This window comes from Remersonia thermophila, chromosome 5 (genome assembly GCF_042764415.1).
Source record: "Remersonia thermophila strain ATCC 22073 chromosome 5, whole genome shotgun sequence".
Lineage (NCBI taxonomy): Eukaryota > Fungi > Ascomycota > Sordariomycetes > Sordariales > Chaetomiaceae > Remersonia > Remersonia thermophila.
The window spans coordinates 2643893-2665198 of NC_092221.1; the positions used below are offsets into that span (position 1 = coordinate 2643893).

Sequence of the window (21306 nt, forward strand, 5' to 3'; positions counted from 1 at the left end):
GTAACCCAACAGCCCAAGCAGGATACTCATTAACTCATTCTTGCTCCTCTTATTTCCTCCCGGTATCCTCTTCGTCATCTTCATCCTCCACAGCCACATCTCCAGCCCCATCCCCATCCTTCCCGCTGCCAATCACCCTCTTCCCTCCCTTCTTTCCGACCACCTCCCACTCGGAAGAACACGTTCCCCCACTCCCCCGGCTCTGAACCGACCCTCGATCAACCACCCTCCCCTCCACTCCGGCCACGAGCCTCTCCAGGAGCGTCTCCAACCTGCTCATCCTCTCCTCCAGCCCATCCAGCCTCGCTGCCACCTCCCCCGTCGCACCCGCCATCGCCTCGTCGTTCTCGTTCAGCACGCTTTGCAGCTCGGCGCGCAGGCCGGGGAAGGGCGCGATGGAGTCTCTTCTGTTAGGGATGCGTGGCATGGTGGTGGTCGGGGATGGGTTGGCGCTCGTGTTCGTGCTTGCGGACTGTGATGGGGCTATCTGGAGGAACTGTCGTTGCCGTGCTTGGCCTTCCTCCGGGCCTGGTTCCTGGCTTTGAGTCCGTCGACGGCGGCGAGGCGGTCCCTGTTGCGAGCGGAGCGAGGAGTCCCGCCCCTGCTGGTCTTGCTGTTGTTGCTGTCCTTGTCCCTGGCCCGTGCCCGCCGCTGTCGCCCCTCCCGCCGACAGCAACCGCGCAAACTGCCTGCGGATGAGATGTTTCGTGAGGTCGTCATCTGTGGTGATCTCGTCGAGCAACGAGTCTGGCGGGGCAACTTCAAAGACGGCCGAGATGTCGCCGTGGGTGGTGATGCGCCAGCGGTCCCAGAAGCGGCGACGGATCCGGAGCCGGGAAAGACCGTTACCGGTGTTGCCGTTTGTTGAGAGTTTTGCGAGGCTTGAGGAGGAGGGAGACGGGGCAATCGGCGCCGTGGGATGGCCTGGGATGTCGTGCTGAGGAGGAGACTCAAAGGAGCGGCGCTCGGCCAAGGCGATGGCTAACAGAATAGGCAGGTTGATGAGGCGGACGGAGAGGACGTGGATTTTATGGAACCAGCGCGGGGAGACGCAGCGGCGGAGGGGGGCGAGAATCAAGAAGGCGAGGACGTTGAAAGGAGGCGGGTAGGCGAAGATGGCATCGCCTTTTACACCCTCAAGGGTCACGACGGCACGGCGGAACTGGATCTCGGCGGGCGCGTTGGTGACGATGTGGCCAAAGGTGGTGGATAACATGGACACAAGGATGGTCAGGAAGAGAGTGTTGCCTAGGAAAGCAAAGGCGATCATGAGGGATGGCCCGAGGATCTTGTGAAAATCGACCTGTCTGGATGTTAATGGAGTGAACGATGCGTGGCGGAGAGCGGACATACCGAGTGTTGGATGCCGGATCCATCCAGGCCAAACCAGATGTAAATCATCCACTTGCTGATGGTCCTGATGGTGCACACGACCGTTAGCAAGCAAACCATACCCCTTGATTGCTTTTCGGAGGAGCGAAACACGTACGCAGGGCCAAAAGTGCCATTCCCCAACCAGAACAGCGACAGCAAGAACCCCAAAAAGCACCAAGCCGCCAGGGCCGACAGCAAGGCAAAGTCCGACATCATGGACCGTAACGACAGGAACACGAGGTTGTCGGACAACAAATTGAAGGCGAGTCGTGGTACCAAAACGGGAGCGCCCATGGCCAAGACGTCAAGAGCCTGCAAGCCCGCAGATGGCGTCCCGGAAACGACTCCGTAGATCCGGATGGCAACATAGACGAAGAACAGGGCGCCAAAAGTGACGTCGAGAAAGGACCATAGGTTCTGAGCGTAGACATCCCTAGCGAATGGTTTTAGAGGCGTCCATCGAACAGCCTGTCCTCTCACAATCAAACCAGGACGCTGGTACTTACCACCCATGTTCCAACAAGGTTGCAAACTGGTCCAGAACCCAACCCAGCGCATACACCGTAAAGCAGACCTCAAGCTTGGTGATTCGTTGCCAGTCGCGCTCGCTCATGAAGATGAGATACAAGGCCAAAAGGACGGTGAAGTGGGCAATCTCTAGGTAGTTGCGGATGCGCGGGACCACCAGGCGATAATGGTTGAGCAGCGGAGCCTCTCTCGGATTGTAGAGAGAGATGGGCCGCTGCTTGTACCGGTCTGGGATGATATCCTTGAAGCTGGAGGGCGTGTAGACGACACGGCCCGCGTAGATGGCGTCGACGCTGTTGGCTTTGTCAGTTCTTGTCCGTCCTGTTTCATCCATCACGAGGGAGAGAAAGAAAGACAGAGAGAGAAAGAGAGAGAAGAAACGACAAAAAAAGGGGATGAGTACATCTTCTGACAACTTGTGCTCGCCAAAAACACCCGGCTGTCACTGAGGATGGCTACCTCGAGAGCGGGCATGGTTCGGTTGTGCGCCGCCCACGACGACGTCCCGACCTCTCGCAAAATCTCCTCGGGCGCCCCTTGAAAAGGCTGGAACCCCGCAATCAGCACATGCGCCAGCACGAGCAGGTTGCTCGGGCCTTCGTTGTCCTCGTTGAACCTCCTCAAGATCCTCGTCGCGATCAGCTCGCACAGCATGGCCCGCGTGTAGTTCACATTTTGTCTGTTTGTCAAGTGCGCTTGCTCCGCCAGGAACTGCGCCCTGTTTACCAGCAAGCAGTAAACAATCGAAATGTCGTCCTTCTCGTAGAGCTTGTCCACCAGCGGCCGCAGCACGCTGATGTTGAGGCGCACATCGCGCAGCTGCTCGAGGGACAGATAGTCCTCGACCACGGACGTGATGTCGCGCCGGATGCGGTGGATGTTGGTGTAGACGGGCAGCGAGCGGTGCGGCGCGGCCGACTGCTGTGCCGACGTGCCGTAGCTGTGGCACGAGAAAACGTCGCCCTCGAGGTTGTGGGAGAAGACGGCACGTTGGCCGAGCAATGGCCGTCGCTCGGGGGGGTCCTGGATCCGGACGGAGGGCTGTTGAGCGAGGGCGGATGGTGCTGCGGGGGTTCGGGATGGGATTGGGACGGCGGGGCCAGCCGGTGTTAATCCATCCCGATTGATGGCATGGCTCGATTCGGGACTGGAGAATCTGCGTGACCCCGAGATGTTTTGAGGGGTGTTGCTGATGGCAGCGGACGCCGGCGCCTGCTTGACCGGGCCGTTGCCCATATTCTTCAGGCGTGTTTTACTGTGCTGGAGAGTGTCTGGAGATACCAATGTTGAGCCCCCTGATGACAGAAGGGGGCTCTTTGGTCAAAGGATGTACTAAAGCGGATCCGAAGAGGATCACGGGTGAGGCGAGTCACGATCCCGGGGAAAGGGATGATGCTGGATTCCCGAGTCGCATAAACCACGGAGACAGCAACCAAGAACAGCTCGGAGCAATCGGCCTTCACGGGCCGTGGGCACAGATATGCCCTGATCTGGATGCGTAGGTTTGTACTCTGATTATTGTATGTTCAGGTTCATGAGATCATCTTGACGTGCCATGTTTCCGTGTATTACTATAAGTGGATGAGGATCCACCCATGTCTTGGTGTTTTGATCCAAGCGTCCAAGCGAAAACCCAAGTTGGGAGAAACCGGAGGGGCGTTTGTGCCCCACTCCAAACAAAAAGCAGCCTCTTATCTTGCCACTTGGGGGATTTCAGCTTCGACCAACCCCGCCCCCCCCCCTTAGCTGTGTGATGGATAGAAAGTGGCTGCATGACTGAGTTATCTCGCATTCACATGGTCGGGCTTCATGTTCGTCAAGAGCTACTCGGCATCAATCGGGCTGGATAGCTCCGAGTGGGGGGCCGGGCGGGTTGGAGCTGACAGGTGGGCGATCTTCAACATGAACTTCAACACCCAGTGTTTCAACCGCCTGCCCCTCAGGAACATACATAGAATCGTGGTTGAACGCTAAAAGCAGGAGGCACACGGGCTAGCTGTGCTTTTTTTTGGGCATTGCTCATACACTCCTCGAGGCCATGACACCAGCATCATGAAATCGCATTCAGAGTCCACAACAATGGGATTGAGGTTGTCAAACGAGACCAGGAAAGTTGTATTGGCACAGACGTGTATCGACACTGGTACAAAGGGAAATCTCGCTTGGCAACCGCGACATAGCCACCGTTTGTTTGTCCGTTGTTGTTTATTGAGCCTTGGAAGAGACGATCTCTGCGCCGCTGTGTCAGTCTTGGCCGTCGCCACACTGAACGCTTCTAGACACTCACTCTCGACGTCGGCGACGCTCTGCTGAAGAATCTGCTGCAGCACCTTGGGGTTCTCCAGCTCCTTCTGGACCTTGGCGATCACAGCCTCGGCCAGCTCCTTCTGCTGGCGCTGCTTGACCTGGCTCTCATAGCGCACCCACGAGTCCAGCACGGTCTTGGCCTCGGCGGCCAGCGCCGTGCGCTGCTCGAGCTCGTAGGCCTGGGCCTCGAGGCGGGCGGTTTCCTAAACAGCGACGGTCAGCGACGCCATTCCTCCCGCTCCTTGGCCCGCTCCTCAGCCCGTCCACCCAAGTCCGCTGTCACCCACCTTGGACACCTCGAACAGGGCCTTGGTGATGTCGACAACGCCCGACATCTGCTTCACATCCTCGATGCGGGTCTTGACCGCCTGGGTGTGGTCGGCGCGCGCCGAGTTGAGGATGTTCTTGATCTTGTTGTTCTGCGCCTCGGCCCACTCCTTGTACAGCGGGCCGCCGAACTTGATGAGGGCGGTCCACACGCTGAGCAGGCAGAAGGCCACGACCGTCTCCTCGTTGACGACGTAGTACTCGTTGCTGATGGCGTAGATGGACAGACCGGCCGCCGACGACAGGATGGCCGTCTTGGAGATCAAGTTGCTGCCCGGGAGCGCATCGAGGAGGGACTGGGCCTTGGTCTTGGGGTCGGGGGTGACGCTGGTGCTCGTGGCAGTCGGCTGGGGGTTCGGGGTGCCGGTGGTGCTCTGGCGGGCCGTCACGAGGCTCGAGATGGCGGGGAGGGTGCGCGGAGCAATCGTTGGCCGCAGGCGGGCGGCCCCTAGAGGCGAGCGAACAACGCCGTGGTCAGCGTCCTGGGTCTGCGGCTTTGCCGTCACCGTGGTCGCCTCAATTGGGCGCTTTTCTGCCCTGGCGAGACTTACCGACAGCACTTCTCGCCAAGCGGGACGCCATTGTTAAGGTCGGGTTGGGGATTCGAGGCTCGCGGGGCGGCTTGACGTTGTCGGAGCTCCTCTTGTTGCCAAGGGCGCGTGAATTGAGTGAGGTTTTAACGGAACCGCTTGGCCCGGCTCTTTGCCGTGGACGTCACGTGAGATCGCAGGTGACGATAACGAGCTCCGAGCTCCCGAGTCTTGGCACGTTCAATTTTCTGCCGATTACAGAGGCCCCACTTTATTTTTCTGGAGAAAGACATTGACGAAAGACAGACAGACAGCGACCAGCAGCAGGTATTGACACGAAGCACGCCCGGTTGGACCTCCAACAACGTGAATCGAAACGACCATGGCCGCTGCCGGAAGCGACAAGGCCTCAATGGCCGGCAAGAGGAAACGACAGGAGAGCGGCGAGGCCAGCAAGAAGAGGAGGAAATCCGACGCCGGCGACAACGACAGCAAGACCGCACACGCCACCATCACCGAGACCATCCCACGGCTGGAGGCCGAGATCCAAGAGTCGCGAAAGCACTACAACAATATCGCGACCCTCGTCGACCTTGCGCAGAAGCTCAATGAAGACCCAAAGGTTGCCTTCGCCGCCTGCGAAGCTCTCTGCCGGACCTTCCTCCGCCTGCTGCCCGCCGGCGCTCTGGTGAAGCGGAAGGACGCCTCGGAGAAGGACACAACCGTGACGAATTGGCTCCGGGACCGTCTGGCCGACTACAAGGGGGCATTGCTGGCGTTCTTGAGCAGCAAGAAGCTGGCAATCAACGCTCTGACGCTGGCCATGGCCATCGTTAAGGCCGAGGCAAAGCACCTCACCGATCGTCCAGAGCCCGTGTTCCCACGTCATTTCTTCGCAAACATCATCGCGGCGGTTCTCGAATCGCCGGTCGACACGCTGCGGGACTACTTTGCGACCAATTTCATCCGGGGATACGACGACATGCGCTTCTACACCTTCGAGGCGGTTGCCGACTACCTCACGCAGCACCAGCATGAGAGCGTCGACGACGGGATTCGGGACATCTTGTTCGATCTGCTCCTCAACATGGACGACGTACCTGCATCGAGCGAGGCCCTGGACAAGTTCTTCATCGAGCTGCCCGAGAAGAAGAAGCACCCTCTCCGCTCTATCATCCAGCACAAGAAGCAGGTGCAGGAAGCCTGGCTGGCGCTCATGCAGCGCGGCCTCAGCAAGGAGCAAAGGAAAAAGGTCCTCGGTGCCATGGCAACCACTGTGGCCCCGTGGTTCACGCAGCCCGAGCTGCTCATGGACTTCCTGACCGATTGCTACAACACCGGTGGCGCCACCTCTCTGCTGGCCCTGTCGGGCGTCTTTTATCTGATCCAGGAGCGCAATCTCGACTATCCCGAGTTCTACACCAAGCTCTACTCGCTCCTCGACGCCGACATGCTCCACTCCAAGCACCGCTCGCGCTTCTTCCGCCTGCTTGATACCTTTCTCGGCTCATCCCATCTGCCCGCCGTGCTCGTGGCGAGCTTCATCAAGCGCCTGGCCCGCCTGGCCCTCAACGCGCCGCCGAGCGCCATCGTCGCCATCGTGCCTTGGTTCTACAATTTGTTCAAGAAGCACCCCCTGACCACCTTCATGATGCACCGCGTGCCGCGCAGCCAGGAGGAGAGGGAGCGCCTCGAGAGCGAAGGCATGGATGACCCGTTCCTGCCGGACGAGCCGGATCCGATGGAAACGCGCGCCATCGACAGCTGTCTGTGGGAGATTGTGCAGCTGCAGTCCCACTACCACCCGAACGTCGCCACGATCGCGAAGATCATCTCGGAGCAGTTCACCAAGCAGGCCTATAACATGGAGGACTTCTTGGATCACTCCTACGGCAGCGTAAGTGTTTGCTCCTTGATGATAAGCCAGGTCGTGAGCTAACCTAACCCCCCCTGCAGCTAATGGAAGCCGAGATGAACAAGGAGGTCAAGAAGCCACCTATCGTTGAGTTCATGATTCCCAAGAGGATATTCACCAAGGCTCCTCCGGGCTCTGAGGAATCTGACAGCCTGCTCGTCAGCCTCTGGGACTTTGGCTCCTCCTCATAGCATCCCGATTCGAAATCTGGATCCATTCTTCCTGGATCGAACCCAAGGACGGACGGTTGCCACGGAGTCATGGATATCTGGCAGTCGAGCACGTGGTGCGGTAACGTAGGTTACGCAACCATGTCCCGGGATCCTACATGACGATATGGAATGGCCCTTCCGAGGCTTGCACGACGCGAGAAGTCATCGGTTCCGCAGGACGCTAGCCCGGCCCATTCCGACGCTACACCGGGCAACGCTGCTCGCCGCGTGAGGGAGCTAGTGAGGGAATGACGGCATGGCGGTGGTGCACGGCGTCTGTCAGAGCGTTCAGTGGTCGGCATCGACAGACGCTCAGGGACGAGCGGGCAGAGCATCCGATGGTACACAACGGACACACGGCGCCGGTCCTTGCCATTCCTGCCGGCTCATTGCTGCGCCTCCGTTTCGACCCCGCCGTCACGAGGCGGTTACCGTGAGGCTGCGTTGATGCTCTCGAAGGGGTCATTGGGCGGTTGGTTCGGCCTTGGCGCAAGGGCTATGTTACCACGGTGATGCAAACATGGGCCAAGCCTGGAGGAGCGGGAGCCTTGCGATGGTTGCGAGGGTCTAGGATGGATGCCTAGGACGTGTGACGTCTACTATGTAGTAGGGACAGCCAGGGCTGGAGGGGTGTTGATGGATCCAGGAATGGATGGAATCCACCAGGAAGCACGAAGCGTAATTCATCTTTGTTCTCCGCCTTGCCTGGACACCTGCTTCTCCCCCTCGTGGTTAGCAAGCTTCAGGGCCCTTCCTGTCCATGTGTCTGCGCTTGCGTCCGTTCCACTCCTCATGGTGTATCTTATCTGCCCTCTGCTAGCTGCCGCCAAAGAAATTCTGAATCTCGGCGCTTGTTGCCTTGGCCTCCTTGTGCAAAACCTGATGCTTGGTACTAGAGACTGTTTGTTTCCTTGGCGTCCTGGTGTACTTGTATCTCCCTCCCCCTTTTCTGGACCTTACGACCCATGCCTTTTGTCTGCTCACCCCCGTCTGCTGTCTTGCGGATGACGATCTTCATGGATGAGAAAGTCTGCATCAGGCGCCCTGCGCAAAGCAGGGTTAGCGAACCAGAAGATGACGTGACGAATCCGGTACGCAAGGACTCCTCGCTGTCATCAGACGTTGAGTTCGGGGAGGAAGCTGTCCAGGAAACGGTGGATAATCACCCTACTCTCCATGCCTTGGTAATCTGGGAACAGCCGCTCATCTCATCCGGAGAGGTTGGGAGAAAGAGAGCGAACAGCACCGCCTGCGAACTCACATACCTGGTAGCCACTATTCATCACTCTCTTCCATTGCAACCATGTATCTTGCCCCCAACCCAACTTTGGTTCCAGAACTTCTCACGGAAGTCGTCTAGAGGCTGGTGCCGATCCCCCTTCCTTGCTTTACCATCAGCCACCTCCAAAAAGTCCCTCTCGGTCCAAGTCACACGGTCTCGGTACTTACCCTGTCCTCCGGCACGCTAGGCACCGTCTCATCTTGATCCTTTTTGGAGTTTCATGTCTTCATTGTTCTTGTTTTACCAGATGGACAAGCGCAGCAGATGCAACCCGGCTGTCTCATGGGCTCATGGCCTTGTTCTTCTACCCATGTCTCACACATGTTTGCGTCATGGCCCTGCCCCCTCACGCCCCGAGGCGGTTTCTGGGATTGCTGAGACAGATCAGCGAGACCCTCATCACCTCTCGGAACGCAGCACCTTCTAGTACGCGTCGTCACGGCTTTTTTTTTTTCTTTTCCTCTCTCTTTGACGGACGTTCCAGATGTCTCTCATTCCGGAGACGGAAGCTTATGAGACCCTAGGCAGGGAGGGGAAAGCAACTCCATCCGTTTGATACATTGAAGCAAAAGTCGCGTCTCACCGACTTACTACCCCCGCCCCGGCCCCCCCGCCCCCGTTCTCTTCTTCTCCTGACCACCTCCTCCGTTTTCTTCGGTTGCCTCTCAACGCCCCCGCCCCTCCCCCCCCCCTCCGGCTTGCTGCCGCCGATCCTGCCAGCCCCGCTCCGCTGCGTCCGAAGCCTGGGAGCCCAGACGAGCCCGAGCAAGGCAACGGAAGGGGTGGGAATGATGCCAAAAGGCGGAGGAGGAGGAGGAGGAGGAGGAGGAGGAGGAGGAGGAGGAGGAGGAGGAGGAGGAGCAGAGGAGCAGGAGGCCGGCTCTGAAGGGCAGAGAGACACACCAAAGGAAAGCTTGGGCGTCGTGACATTGCCAGGCAACCCGTCCTCACCGACTCGCAATTCTCACGCTTCCTCTATCATCTTCCGCATGTTTTCTCTCTCCTCCCCGCCCTCCCCCCCCCCCCCCCCGTTTTCCTGTCTCGGACCACCCGCCACTCTTGCCCCTCCTTTCCCTCCCTTCCTCCCCCCTGGCCTGACCGCAACACAGACTCCACCCGGTCCGGGACTTCCGGCCAGTCAGCTCCGTTTGAGCTCCGGCGCCCGGAGGTGGGGTACCCACACGGACATGCTTCTCTAGGTTCCAGTAACAACAGGCGGGGAGGGGCGGGAGGGGCTCGACCGCCGGTCCGAGTGGGGTTGTGTATCACAGGAAGTGTGTACACCCTGAAGCAAAGACGGAGAGGGGAACCAAGACACAATGACCTTGTGTCCCTGTGCGTGTGCCGTAGTATGTAGGCGTGCGTATACGATGCCGGCAACCGACCGCCTGGTGAGCGGTCCTCTCCCGGCCCCGTTGCCGATCCCGATTCCCATCCTGAGAGAGATGGTTATCTCGCGGATAGGTGGTCGGTTGCAGGCGGTGAAGCCAACCCGGGGCCGCGCAGCCCGCGCCATGCACAGCACGCAAGATGATACAGAAAAATGATCTATAGCAGGACCGGCGGTCATGCCAGAGTCGGGCAAAAACCCGCCTGACGATATCGACGGTGAGGTCGACATCAGTCCATCCATCCATCCATCCATCCATCCATCCATTCATCCATGCAGTCTTTTCTCCGACCTCTGCTGCTAGTCGTTAGCTCACGCCCGCCCCTCCTCGTCCAACCATTCCCGGCCCATCGGCAGGGAGCAGACATCCCACCCACCCCAGCCCACAGACCTCCCGCGATCCAGCCTATCCAGCCAGCCAGATCGAGCAAGAAGGCTTCTTCTTCCAGGTAGGGTAAGGCAACACCCCTCCGTGGTGTACGCAGTACATACATAGTGCATGTACGCAGTAACGTAGAAACCCGGGGCATCCGTCCAAAGCCCCCATGACCATGATCATAACGGGGACCGGGACCAGGACCAGGACAAGGGCCGCGGGAGGACGAGGTCACAATCCTAACAAGAGGCATCAACCATCAACAAGCATCGAGATCCACAAGGGCATGGCATCAAGGGCAAAACCGATCCTCGGGTCCTTAGAAGGGTCTTGGCTCCAGGGGTGTCAAACGCTCTGCTCCGACTTGCCCGCCGCGCGCTCACGTCCGCGCCCGCCGGGCCGGGGCCGATTCTTGCCCCACTCTTTTCTCTGTCTTCACCGCCAGTTCCATATCCCGGCCCCAACATCGAACACAACACCAAAAGAGGAAAAGGAAGAGATTTCATTTCGCCGATTTGGGGTATCCCGAGCCTTGACCAGTGTGTCACGATTCCGTTTTACCCGGCCGTGGGAGAGATTGACCGAAAATAGCTTCAGACTTCAAGTTGGTTAGTGTAGTGTACTGCGCATGTATGTATGTACGGGCAGTGCGTGCCCCCCCTCCCTCTCAGCAGCACAGCCTGCTGATGCGTCATGTTGTTGGTCCGATGAGAAAACAAAAAACACATGCTGTGACTTGACCGTGCCTTGATCCGACAGAGACGAACAGCCCTGCCCAGCGGCTGGTGCCCCCAACAACACTTACCAACATCCAGTCAGAGAACGTTTCCCACAGGCTTTCTTTGTTCCCGCCGTGAGGATGACGCAACCCCCTCCTCCTCCTCTCGAACGTAGGCTTCCATTTTGATGTTTTGTTGTTATTGTTGCTGTTGTTGTTGTGAGCAAGCAACACCGCCGCTCACGCCGCGTCATCCACTGGCGAAGGAGAACCTTCGACCCCAGACTGTCGCCACCACGAGACTTGCATATGACTCCTGCTGCGCTGCAGGCTTAAGCTTGACAGGGTCGGCGACAGGGTCGGTGATAGGGAGACACAGGACACCCCTCCACCCCTTCGCCCCTCTCCTCCCCCTCCTCGTCCCCTCCCTCCTACTACCCAACCAACCAGGGCCATAAGTCCTGGTCGCGCGTTTTAGGTCCCAGGTATCTGGATCCTAGCGCCACGCGCGGTCTCGTGATGCCCATCCCCTGAAGTTTGCAGTCTTGGACAGGTGGGAGCGTCGCGGGGTAAGGGTGAGGACGAGGGATGGAGGAAACTCGTCGTCGACAACGGCCGCTGGGCTTCATTGCTCTCTGGGTTAGGTAACTTTCTTCCCGTCTTCACCGCCCGTGCACGTTCGTCGGCCGTTCTCATGACAGTGGGGCCGAGCTCGGCTCTCGGATCGTTCATCCTCGTGAGAGACTCGTGATGGTCGGATGTGGCGAGAACGTGAGGGGAATCCTGAAGCTTGGGTAGGCAGACTGCCTGCCGCAGGGCCAAGGCGCAAGCCTCGAAGCTGCTTCACCGCTCGTATGGAGCCGTCTCGTGTGTACACCCTTGGCCGTTCCGTACATAGGCGTGGTCCATACCGCGACCTAGAACCATGGTGGTGAGAGCTATCCGATGGTGTCCTAAGGCACGTCGTGACGGGAAACAAGCGCGACGCATTTTTCGTCTTGTGGACAAGCGTGCGATTGAGACTGTGGAACCGGGGTTGTCTGAGGAGCGCGCCTCATGTTGTTTTGTTCCTGGCCGGGATCTCGCTCAGTCCAACACAAGGTATACGCAGAGGGAAGGGTGGCTGCTCCCGAGCGTCTACACAGTAAGCTTGGGGATGAGTCACTCACGGTCCGCATCCGCAGAGCGTAAATCGCTCGGCGCATGGAGTGAAACGGTGGAAAGAATGTCAAATGAGATGACTCTCCCGCAGGGCCTGGCGAGCACAATGCCAGACTGCCTTCCTGAACAAGCCAGGGCATGCCGAAATAGCCTTCTGCAGCGTAGAGGGTCCTTCCGGGCAAAAAAAAAAAAAAAAAAAAAAAAAAAAAAAAACAAAACAAAACAAAACAAAGTGCCATGTCGGGTCGGACCCCGGTCGGCGAGCGAGGTGAGCCCGATCAAAATGAGATCTTGTATCACGGCGTTGGGCAGTGATCATCGGCACGCATAGGACGTCCGGAAGGTGCGGATAGCATCCGACGGTCCACCGCGCGGAAGGCTGGCTCGTCAGTTTCTCGACCCAGAGTGGTCCCAGGCGCATCGCTGATGTCGGTCGACGTCCTGGCGCTAGCTCTCGGACCGGCGAGTGGGAGCGAGGTAAACACGTGAAACGGGAGACGGATCCATGAACGCTGGCGCAGTCGTGCAGACATGTCAGGCAGGGAGGGGTGTTCCAGGGCGTCGGAACCGCACCATCAGGCAGGAGTGGTGGCAGCACGCAAGCCGGGGTCCAAAGACGAAGCCCGGGCCGTCATCGTGTGCGTGCTGTGCGGCATAACACAGCCCGGGCAAAAGGGGGCTGCTCGCTTGGTCACTGGTCAGGCCTGGGAATGGTCCTGGCACAAGGGCATCCGGGGACGACCCAATGGATGGCAGCACTAGCAAGCAGTGTCTGGAGCCCTGGGTTGGTTTCTGGCCGCGGCAGAAGGCTCACGACGAGAGCTCGTCGTGGCTTGGAATTCTCCTCGAGCGATTTCGCGGCGGATAGAGCGGTAAGTTTCACTTTAAGGAGGGTTCCTCATTAGGTTGGTCGCAAACTGGGCCGTCACATTGTGAGCGAAGTGACGCGAGCTGTTGCAGCCACGATTGGGCACGAGGCCGTACTACCGGACGAGTCGTCAACAGCTGAATGAACGACAACGGCGGCGGCGGCGGCGGCGGCGGTGGCGGCGACGACGACGATGACCAGGTGGGGGAGAGTTCTCGGCGTGTTTCCATGGCGAGAGGCCGCCGTGCCTGTTGTGGTTCTGGACCAGGTTACGGATGCGACACACGACGCGCCGTTTCGCGTCAGAAACAGAAACACACCGACACTTTTGAGGCGCGCTGAGTGGCGCGGAGTATGAACCATGAACGGAGGAGCTCAGAGGGAGGGGAGGAGGGGGTTCGTCGACGGGCTTTGTTTGGGTCGGCATAGGAACCAGGCCTCGAATATGCGGCCATGGGCACACCGGGTCTGGGCGGACATGGCGAGTGGTCAGCAAAGTGCTAGCCAGCTGCAAGCGGTGCCTTTTGCCATCCAGTCGATGATCAAGACAGGCGTCGCGGTGGAGTCGGCCATGAATCCATGAAGGAAAAACGGCGACGCGCTGCGAACCAGCCACCGCATTTTCCCCACCTCATTCATCCGGGCAGATTGGCGCGCCGTTTCGTGCGCAGTGTGTGTGTGTGTGTGTGTGTGTGTGTGTGTGCGTGTGTGTACTGCGTATGCGCGTGTGTGTGTGTTTGTTTTTGCGGCGAGTTTCTGAGGGTTTGGTTTGGTGGGCGGCTAAGTGGCGTTAGCCTCTGCTTGGCTGCTGGTTCCTCGGGGTTGCTGAACACTATGGAAATGGAGTGCATTAGGCAGGTTGTCCAAGGGTCAAAATTGGGAATCCCGAGAAGTGAGGCGAAGGAAGAAGAGGAACTTCGGGGGCGGGAGTCTTGGTCGCTGTGTTTTGTTGCGGCAGTCGTCGTCCTGCCTGACTGCCTGCCTGACTGCCTGCCTGCCCTCCTTTGGGCGGGGATGCCCAACCAAATCCGTGCGCTGAAGGTTCGAACGTCTCTTTCTCGAACGCTGCGTGGAAGGCACAGCAAACAAGGAAGAGCCGGCTTTCTTGTAGTAGATCACGTGATATGCCCCCCCGACGGTGGCGGTGGTTGCGGGAAATTGTGGCTCGACCCGCGCCTCTCCGTCTTGGCTGTGGGGAACCGTAAACCTAGCGGGAACCTCTCCCATGATCCGTCTCCTCTCATGGCGCACTGCACGCTCCGTAACGTCTCGCCCCAAGGCCGTCCTGGGTGGCCGGCGATTTGGAACACGGACCGAACCATCGTGCCGCCAGGGCCTGTCAATTGTCGATCCATCGCCGTTTCGCCTCTACCGCCTGTCGACAAGCAACAGGCCCGGACCCGACAGAGGTCGGCGGCAGTGGTGGGCGGCTAATTCCTGCCCTGGAGGTGGAAGCGCGGCCAAGTTCCGGTGTTTGGGTGCTCGAGCTTGTACCTCAGGTTGTACCGAGCACCGTCTGGCTCTTCTGGCTGCTTGTGACGGACGGCTTGAGGCATTCCCTCGTGGTTGTCTTTCGCATTGCTCTCTCCGTCTTAGTGCCTCGGGCTGCCCACCTCGGCCGACCCTCCCCCCACTCGTCACGATGGGTAGCGTTGCGCAAGCAGGACGGCTCGCCCTGCTCGATCATAGGCTGATTCGGGTTGAAGGCCTGTCGTCCATTCATCCCCCGGGTCCCTTTCCCTGGCGCTCATCCATGCGCCAAAAACAGGTGCTTTCAACTCGGGGGTGGTTCGTTCACGGCTGCGCATCCTGCTCACGAGGCTCATGTGCACCCTGGCTGGCCAGATGCAAGTCCTGAGCCTGCGTCTGCGTCCGCGACTGGTGGCCCGAGGTCGGCCTTGGGCTCCATACCCCCCGAAAGGGTCCGTTGATGCCCAACCTTCTTGGGGTGGTCATCCTCCACCATCCACCCCCCATCTCTTAACCCAATCAGGACACCATCAGCTCTCATCAGCAGCCCTCGTCCGCTCCGCTGCAGCTCCTTCACCCCACCTCCCACCCCCCTGCTGGTACCCGGCTCTCTTGTTCCTCGTCTCCCAGGCTCACCCCCGCACCCGCCCGAGCCCGGTTGAACCGCTTTCCATCTCGGATGCTTCCATGGCTTCCTAACGACACCTTCCGCGGCAATATCTTGATGTTCCTATTGGGGGACCGCTGTGGCCCGATGACGCCCCTCTCCCTAGACACTGCCCTGAGGTCCCATCCGGGGTACCGCGAGTATCCCGTCTGTCACTCAAGGTCTCCAAAGCCTCCGACGGGAAAACGGAGGGCAGCACGGCGAGCATGGACGACGTTGGGCCCGGGGGTTGGCTCTGGCAGCCGTTTCGCCCTGAGATCCGATCCCTTCCACGAACCGGATGTTCCTCCAGGTTTCCTCCAGGCCCACCATCCACCGTAATTCCCATGCCCGGAACGACAGGGCTGGCGCGTGTGCGACACCGTTCGCTTCTCGGCTGCTGCTCTTTCTTCCTCTGTGTGAGACTGACACTCCCGGGTCCCTTCAGATCGGGCATGACTTTGGTTACACACCCCCCGGTTGCCAAGCCGCGTGCCCACCCCTCCCGCTCCGAAAGTGCCCCCCCCCGGGGGGGGGGGTCCAGAGACAGGACCGACGGCGGGAACATGGGCTCGAGGTACCGGTGGACGCCGGCCAAGGCACCCCCCCCCCTCCTCCTCCGCGTTTGGGCAAGCTTCGGATGCGCACCCAGTTTCGTCGACCTACCTCTCTAGGCGGGATCTGAAGCGCAGACAAACAGAACCCAGATAAAACCTCAGGAGCCGGCATCCCAACTTCTCCCCCCTCCCTCTCGTTCATCCGCAAGCCAAAGATCCCATTGACACAGCAGACCACACTGTCTTCGACAGTAACAAGCAGCAGCTGCTTGACTGGAGAAGCATTGTTTCTTGTTTTCTTCTTTTTTTTTTCTTCGCGAGGTGCTTTCTCTCTTGTCTTGTCTTGAAGCACCCCATCTTTCAGCCCCCTCGCCTCCCCTCCCCTCCCGTCTTACACACAAGCAGGCCAACTCCCCGCGACATCCGGGCTTTGGTCACGATCACCCCTCTTTCCAGAACACGACACCACTTGTGCGACGTCCACCCAAAGAGTAAGGGTCACATTTCCTAGCCTCCTCTCTTTATAAGCCCTGTCTCTGGTTCCCGCTCTCTTCCCGCCCCTCTTCCCGGCCCAGACTCTCCCTCCCCACAACTTTTTCCATCACCAAGGTTCAAGCGTTCCCCGTCACGCTCACGGTGAGCCTGGAACATTTGACAATCCCTTACCGTCTGTTCAGAACCCACCGTCAAGGAGGGGCTTCGTGAAAGTTCGTTCCCGGCCTTGCCAATTTGTGGTTCAGCTCTCATCCCCTGCATCCAACCCCCGCTCCTCCCAGGCCCAAGAAGAAAATATCACACAAAAAACCCTCACCGCTTCGGGCTGAGCCTCGCCACTAACACACACATATCAGGGACCAACCCGCACACCCTCATCTTCTCACCCGCTCTTCACCTCTGCCCACACAAAACACACCAACACATATATACACAGACACACACAAGCCGCCACCATGGTTTCGGCGTTCCAGATGCAGTCCTTTACCTACAGGACACCCTTGTCGGTCGACACCACCCAGTCTCAGAAGATCTTCGAAGAGGAGGACACCATCCTTGACGACAACATCCTCGACCAAAGCGCGATTGACTCGGGCCTCGAGATGTCCCCGTCCATGGTGGACAGCAGGAGAGAGTCGTTTGGCGTCGCTCCGTCCCTCTTCTCGCCCAAGACCGAGGACTGGCAGTCGGTCGACATGCAGTCGGTGCCGTCCAACAACCCCTTCTACAACCACAGCACCAACCCCTTCCTTCCCGTGGACCAGACCCAGCCGGTCATCTACCAGAACCAGCCATGGCCCATGACCGCCACCACCTCGGCGTCGGCCACCCCTCAGATGCAGGCTTTCGACGGCCTGCCGGTCGAGTACGACTCGGCCGCCGCCAACATGGCCATGTTCCCCCGCCCTGCTGCTCTTCAGACCACGACGAACCCCTTCGGCGCTCCCGTCAACCCGGTCGGCATGTTCCCGCCGCTCGCCCACCCCGCCCCGGCCGCCATGCCGACGTCCCCTCAGAAGGACGCCTGGATGGCCCAGGACCTCAAGGCCCAGGCCCTTAAGAGGGCCCGGCCCGCGAGCCCTCTGATCCGCTCTCACAACGAGCTCCGGAGGGGCGACGGCATCCGCAAGAAGAACGCCCGCTTCGACATCCCTGCCGAGCGCAACCTCAGCAACATCGACCAGCTGATTGCTCAGTCGACCGACGAGCAGGAGATCAAGGAGCTCAAGCAACAGAAGCGCCTTCTGCGCAACAGGCAGGCCGCGTAAGTGGTGTTTCTTGGTCCCCTTTGCCAGCCGCAACGTGACGTCAACCCGACGAGCTAACCGCGCCATCTCCAGCCTTGATTCGCGGCAACGCAAGAAGCAGCACACGGAACGGCTTGAGGAGGAGAAGAAGCAGTTCACCGACATGATCGCCCAGATGGAAGAGACCATCGCTCGCCTGACCCGCGACGTCGAGAACCTCCACATGGAGAACCAGAAGCGTCAAGCTTACATCAACGAGCTGGAGAGAGAGAAGGAGGAGATGATCAGCCGCCACACCAACGAGACGGGCGAGCTCCGCAAGAAGATCAGCGTGCTGACCAACGAAGTGCAATCCATGGGCCGCGCTGCCGGCTCCGCGTCGGGCTTCCACCCGGCTGCTTTTAACGAGATGGACAGTGTGCCCATGGACTGCTCCTGGGACAACCTGGGCATGTTTGCCGACTTTTCCACCGAGCAGAGCACTTCCGAGGTCAAGCAGGAGATGCAGGTGGTGCCCGCGGCCAAGAAGGCCGAGGTGTCTGCCGCGACGGCGGGCGGCGACGCCGAGAAGCCGGCCCAGCAGGGTGGATTGCTCTTCATGCTCTTCCTTGTTGGCGCCTTTGTGCTCTCGAGCCGCTCGTCGACCCCGAGCATCCCCCGCGTCTCCGAGGACGTTCGCGCCGCGTCCGCGACGATCCTCGAGAACGTGCTCAAGGATGCCGGCGTGTCGCAGGTCGCCTCGGGCCTTCGGGCCTCGGCCGCCGCCGGCGCTCCCGCCGCCACCGTCACCTGGTCGTCGTCGGCCCGGCCGTTGTCGTCCATGGCCGCCCCCATGGTCGACGCCAACACGGTCGCGCCCTCGACGCTCGGCGACATGGCGGATGCGCTGACGCAGCCCACCGAGCAACAGACCAACGAGCAGATCTTTTCGCTGTCGGCCGCGCAGTACAACGACCTGACCTCGCAGGACTTCCTCCACGCCCCGTCCGACTCGGCCGAAAGGCCATCGGGCCCGGGCAGGCGGAACCTCGCCGAGGCTCTGGCCAGCGTGCGCAGCTCGACCAAGCAGCAGTCTGCCGCCGAGGTCTACACCCGGTCGCTGCTGTGGGACCAGATCCCCCACGACGTCGTCCGCACCTTTGCCAAGATGGTGGCGGAGAGTAACGCCGCTGCTACCGTCGCTAACGGCGAGGGTGAGGCGTCGTCGTGAAAGCGGAGCTCTTTCCCCCGTTTTATTTTTCCACTGGTATTTTTGCATTCCTGATCCCTCTCTTCTCTCTTCTCTCCTTGCCTCGTCGATCCGTTTGCGCGGTTCGCCAAAAGGACCACGATACACCCGGACGCGAGTCACAACAACAACAACGCATCGTGCGATGATTTCTCTCCATCTTTTCTTTTCTCGATCTCTCTTCAACCGCTTCTCTCTCCTTTTTCCTCTTTCCTTCGGCTATCTCTTTCCTCCTCGACGCTGAAGTTCTTCTCTTGCTTCTTGGACGACGATATGCTTGGCGCACCTCCGATCACAAACATCGGCAGAGCACGCGGCATAGCTTTTGACGGCGACCACAGGAGCCGCTCGTCGCGACTCTTCTGATCCAGTCACAGTTTGACTTTTTTTCTTCTCTCCTTTTCGTTCTTTTTGCGTTTCGGTTCTGGGTTTCAGCAAGCGAGCATCTGTTTTTGTCTTGTTTTTTTTTCTTATGACGATATGAATCTCTAATGTCTTTGCTGTTTCCTTTCGGAGTCTTTTTTTTGTCACTCTGCTTTGGTTTCCTCTTTTCTCTCCGGCGCTGGATTTCGGATCTGGGAACTTGGGTTCTGGGGTCAGTCTTTGCTGCAACAAGGTCCGGCACAGGTGTATGAGGGCAGGGCTGGCGACGGCGAAACACGGATGGCGGGTCACACACGGGGTTTCGGTTTCGGTCTTGGTTTTTTTTGGTGGGAAGACAAGACTTTTTTTTACTTTGGGGGGGTGGCGATGGGGGACTCACGACCTTCTCGCCTCTCACATCCGGGTTCTCTTTTTTTCCTTTCTTTCCTTTGGACTCGGCCGAGGAACGTCGGATGGGTGGCCGCGGCCATGGTGTCCCTATCTTGCTAGCTCGCACGCGGAGAAATCCCGGCGACAAACGCAGAACGGACTCCCCCCAAGGCACTCAAACGACGGCTCACGAGGCTTGGGAACATTGGAGGATGGCAAAGAGACCTTTATTTCTATCCTCGACACACCGGCACACACACACACACACACACACACATGCAATCTCGCTCGCTGCCCGGCAGTACCATGCAGGGAGGAAGAGCCCGGCTTGAGAGCCCGTTCAGCGAGCGAGTGACCTGTTGTGGCGGTGTCGTGTGTTCGCAACAGCCTTACTTCGACTTCGACTTCGACATGTCTGACGACAACTTCTCGGTTTTTTTCTTGACAACAACAACACACTCCTTCAGCGCCAGCTCGAATCCACTCGATTCGGTTTTATTCATCACCACACGCTCTCTTAACGAGGCCTCGTTTCCCTCATGGAAGACCACCTTTTTTTTTACTCGGGGTCGGGACGGGACTGGACGCATAGATCGCCAGTCGTTCACCATCTCCAATCTAGGAGGGGTCGGACCATGGGGGGCACCAGGCCATACTATCTTCACTTCTTGCACACCCTGACATCAACCAGCGGTGTTGCTCACTTTGATTCAACAACGATTACACGATCTCGACGCGCCTTTGTCGGTAGATTTATATATGCAGCCGACGACGATGACGATGACGACAACGATGACAATTCAGGGGATGATGGATGATGGACGATGGAACTTTATGACCAAGGGGGCCGCAACCCCGGGCCAGATGGCAACTACCTACTACGCCTTCTGCGCCTCTCGACACTCGCTTTCCTTTTCATTTCTCTTCTTGGGCGGACATTTGATTTTATCACCAATATTTTGACTTTGGACTTTGGATTGGCCGGGGAGACCTTTTTGTAGCTAGGCTGGATAACTCAGAACCACGATGATGATGATGAAGGGATGGATGAACGGGAGATGATCAAAAATTGAGATTGCTTTGGTGTTTTCTTCACACGTACGCACATGATCCATCATCTGCACTTGTGATCCCTCTAATATGCCGCTGTGATCTCATCGTCGATGGGGCATTGAACAACACCACCCACCATGGCGAGATTGCCATATAAGGGTAAGTTGGACATCATATGCTCTGTTTGACTTACTGGCGTATAATGAACGTTACTCATCATTCATGCTCATCGTCATGACTTGCAGCCCGGCAGAGCAACAGGACAAACGTCACGCGCTTGCTCACGTCCTACTCTCGGCACACCCACCTACAGTACCAGCTCCCCTGCCTACGTATCTGCCCATCAATCTACCTCAGATGACATGCTAGATCTGTCCTCGGTGATGGTGTCATTCGTGACGTGCTGGGTGACACGCAGGTGTAGGTACGGAGGCGTGTCCAGCGGAGGAGGGGGAGGGGGAGCTGTGATGCGCTGGCCAAGGCGCTTCGGCTTCAGTGCTGGCCGGCCTCTGCGGCCTCCGGCGTACCCCGCATCGCACCTCGTTCATGCTTCCGCGCTACCTACCCCACGGGGCCGCCACCCTCCCCGAGCGGGAGTTCTGTGACCGGTGAGGGCAAGGAGGGATGGGGTTGGGGGGAGCGAGCGGAGGGCGCTGACGTTCGTACGAAGCGTGGCTGCGGCTGTGGTGAATGCGGCAGCTGTGTCATTGGCGAGTCGCTTCGTCGCCGTGGGAAAGGAGGCGGGGACGGGGAGGGGCGGAGCAAGGCTGGTGTGAGGGTGCAGATGACGGATGTGTGAGGCGTTGAGAGGGTGGTGCTGCCTTGCACATGTCTGGTGGGATGGATGGTTTCCATCGCTCCCATTGCTT

At 59.0% G+C, this 21306-nt stretch overlaps 4 protein-coding genes across 4 annotated transcripts; 2 read left to right on the forward strand and 2 right to left on the reverse strand.

Annotated features, from left to right (window-relative positions):
- Positions 1-49: 49 nt before the first annotated feature.
- On the reverse strand, positions 50-3138 carry VTJ83DRAFT_5962 (uncharacterized protein; the record flags this gene model as incomplete). The annotated part of the gene is made up of 5 exons (XM_071012620.1): positions 50-1303; positions 1354-1417; positions 1490-1807; positions 1881-2195; positions 2306-3138. 5 exons carry the CDS (start codon positions 3136-3138, stop codon positions 50-52), a joined length of 2784 nt encoding a protein of 927 aa, XP_070865337.1.
- A 969-nt stretch (positions 3139-4107) lies between these two features.
- VTJ83DRAFT_5963 (uncharacterized protein) lies at positions 4108-5118 on the reverse strand (the record flags this gene model as incomplete). Its single annotated transcript, XM_071012621.1, has 4 exons — positions 4108-4133; positions 4190-4412; positions 4497-4984; positions 5088-5118. The coding sequence occupies 4 exons, from the start codon at positions 5116-5118 to the stop codon at positions 4108-4110; spliced, it is 768 nt and encodes a 255-aa protein (XP_070865338.1).
- A 330-nt stretch (positions 5119-5448) lies between these two features.
- VTJ83DRAFT_5964 (uncharacterized protein) lies at positions 5449-7172 on the forward strand (the record flags this gene model as incomplete). Its single annotated transcript, XM_071012622.1, has 2 exons — positions 5449-6963; positions 7023-7172. 2 exons carry the CDS (start codon positions 5449-5451, stop codon positions 7170-7172), a joined length of 1665 nt encoding a protein of 554 aa, XP_070865339.1.
- A 9439-nt stretch (positions 7173-16611) lies between these two features.
- Positions 16612-18613, forward strand: VTJ83DRAFT_5965 (uncharacterized protein; the record flags this gene model as incomplete). Its single annotated transcript, XM_071012623.1, has 2 exons — positions 16612-17420; positions 17497-18613. The coding sequence occupies 2 exons, from the start codon at positions 16612-16614 to the stop codon at positions 18611-18613; spliced, it is 1926 nt and encodes a 641-aa protein (XP_070865340.1).
- Positions 18614-21306: the final 2693 nt, after the last annotated feature.